Raw genomic sequence first — 4,843 nt, 5'->3', positions numbered from 1 at the left:
AGCAGCAGGAAGAGGAATTCAACAAGGAGCTGAGGAAGAGGATTGATTCTTACAACGAACAGCTGGGCAGAGAGCAGAGGGCTCAGTAAGTAACTAGCAGCCAACAATCCTAAACAGTTTATAATCAGATTTATAGTTATATCAGCTGAGGTCTTGATGGTACCACTTTTGTAAACCATTCTACCTGCTTGTAACATCAAGTATTCATAAAAGTTAATGTATTTAACTTGTGTTGTTACTATTAGGTAAGCTTACAAGTGCAATAGCATGTAGGTCAGTACAACGTTTAACAAGTTTACAGTATACAGTTGTGCTTATAAGTTTACATATCCTGGCAGAATTTATGATTTCTTGGCCATTTTTCTGAGAATATGAATGATAACACAAAAACTTTTCTTTCACTCATGGTTAGTGTTTGGCTGAAGCCATTTATTATCAATCAACTGTGTTTACTCTTTTTAAATCATAATGACAACAGAAACTACCCAAATGACCCTGATCAAAAGTTTACATACCCTGGTGATTTTGGCCTGATAACATGCACATAAGTTGACACAAAGGGGTTTGAATGGCTATTAAAGGTAACCATCCTCACCTGTGATCTGTTTGCTTGTAATTAGTGTGTGTGTGTAAAAGCTCAATGAGTTTCTGAACTCCTGACAGACCCTTGCATCTTTCATCCAGTGCTGCACTGACGATTCTGGATTCTGAGTCATGGGGAAAGCAAAAGAATTGTCAAAGGATCTGCGGGAAAAAGGTAGTTGAACTGTATAAAACAGGAAAGGGATATAAAAAGATATCCAAGAAACTGAGAATGCAAATCAGCAGTGTTCAAACACTAATAAATAAGTAGAAAATGAGGGGTTCTGTTGAAACCAAACCACGGTCAGGTAAACCAACTAAAATTTCAGCTACAACTGGCAGGAAAAATTTTCGGGATGCAAAAACAAACCCACAAATAACTTCAGGTGAAATACAGGACATGTGGTGTGGCTGTTTCAAGATGCACAATAAGGAGGCACTTGAAGAAAGATGGGCTGCATGGTCGAGTCGCCAGAAGAAATCCATTACTACGCAAATGCCACAAAGTATCCCGCTTACAATACGCCAAACAGCACAGAGACAAGCCTCAAACCTTCCGGCACAAAGTCATTTGGAGTGATGAGACCAAAATTGAGCATTTTGGCCAACACCATAAACGCTACATTTGGAGAGGAGTCAACATGGCCTATGATGAAAGGTACACCATTCCTACTGTGAAACACGGAGGTGGATCAATGATGTTTTGGGGATGTGTGAGCTACAAAGGCACAGGAAATTTGGTCAGAATTGATGGCAAGATGAATGCAGTATGTTATCAAACAGAACGCCTCATTTTCCACTTCTTGATTAGAGTTTGAACACTGATGATTTGCATTCTCAATTCCTTGGATATCTTTTTATATCCCTTTCCAGTTTCATACAGTTCAACTACCTTTTTCCCACAGATCAATTATTTTTCTTTCCCCATGACTCAGAATCCAGAATCATCAGTGCAGCACTGGATGAAAGATGCAACGGTTTGTCAGGAGTCCAGAAACTCATTGACCTTTTATACACACACACTAATTACAAGCAAACAGATGATCAAAGGTGAGGATGGTTACCTTTAATAGCCATTCAAACCCCTTTGTGTCAACTTGTGTGCATGTTATCAGGCCAAAATCACCAGGGTATGTAAACTTTTGATAAGGTTCATTTGGGTAGTTGTCATTATGATTTAAAAAGAGTAAACACATAGGATTGATAATAAATGGCTTCAGCCAAACACTAACCATGAGTGAAAGAAAAGTTTTTGTGTTATCATTCATATTCTCTGAAAAATGGCCAAGAAATCATAAATTCTGCCAGGATATGTAAACTTATGAGTACAACTGTATGTTTACCTCAAAATGTCTTCAACTCACCAGAGTAAGTACTCTGTGAAATTATAATTCAGCTATTTTTCTCTGCATGGTAAAAAAAAAAAAGGTGTAAAAATTAACAGCCTTTATATATGTGTGGTCAGTAGTAACTGTGTAAAAATAAACTCCATAAAACAAATCTACATCTGATCTTGAATATACAATTCTTTTTTTTTTTTTTTTTACAGAAAGGATTGTTTTATTTGGTATATGGGATATACAAGATAAAGGTTGTAGCTCACTGGTGTTCTGTAATCATATTCACAAGATTTTAAATCTTGTTTTTCTTTATAATTATGTGTCTTATCTTTTTTTAGTTTGGAATATCTGCAAAAAGAAGTATACACTAACAAGCCTACTGCACATTTCTTCACTCAGTTCAACACCAGCAGTCGCTGAGACACTCTACAAGAGTCTCCTCTATTGTGACCAAGTCAACTGGATCACAATCTACTATTTGCTGTTGTCATTACTTACAAATATATAAACAACTATGGAAACTTAGAAATGTTTGCTTTTATTTTGTGGGGTTTCTGTGGGGAGGGGGGGAGCTAAAGATAAGTATGACAAAAAATGACAATTGATCCACGAAATGTGTTACACTTTATTAGAAAACTGCTAACATTTACAATTTTGATTATATATATAGAAATAGAAGGAGGCACTCACTGGTATTTTTGAAAAGTGAATTTAATCTTTAAAGTGTGACGTTTCGGGGACACACTCCCCTTCCTCAGTGTTCCCCTGAAACGTCACGCTTTAAGGATTAAATTCACTTTTCGAAAAGACCAGTGAGTGCCTCCTTCTATTTCTATATTTAACTGTTGGCACCCTGACAGCTGAAATTAAGGTGAGAGTGCTCTCTTTTGAACATTGTATATATATATATATATATATATATATATATATAATTTAGCAAGAAAAAAGCACTCTCTGGTTTTTAAAAAAAAAATTGTATATTTTACTAGCGTGACGTTTCGAATGTATTCACCCCTTCCTCAGACAAAATCAAATTGAACAATGAAAATATTTATACACATACAAGGCCAAAAAACCCTCCCCTCATTAGTGCAACAAATCACAAATAAAGCCACTTGATTGGTGGTTAAAGGGACAGTATACACCAGAATTGTTATTGTTTAAAAAGATAGATAATCCCTTTATTACTCATTCCCCAGTTTTGCATAACCAACACTGTTATATTAATACACTTTTTACCTCTGTGATTACCTTGTATCTAAGCCTCTGCAGACTTCCCCCTTATCTCAGTGCTTTTGAAAGACATGCAGTTTAGTCAATCAGTGCAGACTCCTAAATAACTCCACAGGAGTGAGCACAATGTTATCCATATAACACACATGAAGTAGTACTGTCTAATTGTCAAAAACTTTTAAAATGCTCTGAGCTAAGGGGCGGTTTTCAACAGTTTAGAAATCAGTTTGAGCCTAGCTAGGCTTAGCTTTTCAAAAATACCACCAAGGGAACAAAGCAAATTTAATGATAAAAGTCAATTGGAAAGTTGTTTAAAATTGCATGCCCTATCTGAATCATGAAAGTATTTTTTGGACTTGACTGTCCCTTTAAGGACACACCCTCAATCACATACAGGTGTGTAACATATATCAATCAATTATAATCCCAAAACCATGGGTACACAAGTGTAATTACTAGCACCATATCCAAAACAGTATATAGTTGTAACAAAACTAGAACATTTGGCATCAATTATTAGTTTATATTGATCAAATTGCATAGCCAACAGGACAAATTATATCATGAGAAAATCACTTACAAAATCAACACCAAGCTCTAATTAGAAACACAGGGAAAACCTTTGAAACATGGCATGTATGGTGTTTAAACCGTAATATATCTCAGTTAATACTTAAAGTATGTTAGGGAGAAAATCTGACATAATCAGTAGCTTTATAGGTGTCAATATGGACAATATAAAGGACCTGTAATAGATGCTATTCACGTAAAGAACCTGTATTTGGAAGTGAGTTAAAGCTGTGAAATACTGGAATCTAAATGTTCACACTCGGTTTCAGCAAACAAATTCATAATGGCGATAAAACGCCGACACACGCTGGTCATAGGGGAAGGGGCCTCAAAACTACTGATGATACTGAGCCCCCAGACTGGACTAAAAAAAAATAATAAAAGTAAAGTAAACAAAACTAAACCACTCAGCCACGAGAAATAACGAAGTTGCCATAAGTACTATGGAGAAGTGGGAAAGGGGGGCGCAAAATGTGCTCAAAATGGCCTCAAATAGATCCCCAAAATAACAAAGTTGTGTACATATATAAAAAAGTAAAGTCCATAAGGTGGGCAAGCACATGTCCATATTTAATAAATGGTGATGCCCATATGCAAGCTCAAAGAGGAATAAAAATAATAAAGATATGACTGCCCTCATGCAGCCCTTACACAAAAGGAAATAGTCCACTATTCCTGGAAGGGATCAAACTATATCAATATAGTACTCATATATAGGGAGCAATACACTATCAAAACTATGAGAAAAGGGGGGAAGGCTCTATAGAGGACGGGGTCAAGCAAGATCCCTAGTGATACATATCTGATAGGGTTAACATACGGTCAGAAGTGTATATAACAAACCCTAGGCTGTACGTCAAGGTATAAAGACCTAGTAGATCTCGTCGCCAAAGAGCCTATACTAGACGTCAACTCAATACTGTGGATACCAGCTCAGGCTCCAACTCAGATACTGGTACGGCACCCCAACAACAGAGCCACAAGGTCTGGGCACCGAAGGATATAAGAAGGCCCCATCCAAGGAGGGGTGGGTACAACAAGAAGACCAACTCTACCTGGAAGGATGAGGAGGACCTAGTCATCAATCTGAGCTCAAGAGAAATGTCCCCACAGGAGAA

The 4,843-nt window shown here is 36.9% G+C and overlaps 1 protein-coding gene across 1 annotated transcript in view; it reads left to right on the top strand.

The window, feature by feature from the left end:
- RIBC1 (RIB43A domain with coiled-coils 1) overlaps positions 1-2,451 on the top strand; it is a 52,098-nt gene extending 49,647 nt beyond the window's left edge. The window contains exons 7-8 of the mRNA XM_053695495.1: positions 1-85; positions 2,261-2,451. The exon at positions 1-85 is cut by the window's left edge and continues 82 nt beyond it. Coding sequence (XP_053551470.1) covers positions 1-85; positions 2,261-2,342 — 167 coding nt within the window. The 3' untranslated portion in view covers positions 2,343-2,451. The remainder of the gene's footprint in view (positions 86-2,260) is intronic.
- Positions 2,452-4,843: the final 2,392 nt, after the last annotated feature.

The sequence above is a fragment of the Bombina bombina genome, chromosome 12 (assembly GCF_027579735.1).
Source record: "Bombina bombina isolate aBomBom1 chromosome 12, aBomBom1.pri, whole genome shotgun sequence".
NCBI lineage: Eukaryota > Metazoa > Chordata > Amphibia > Anura > Bombinatoridae > Bombina > Bombina bombina.
This window is presented reverse-complemented; position numbering and strand designations above follow the sequence as displayed.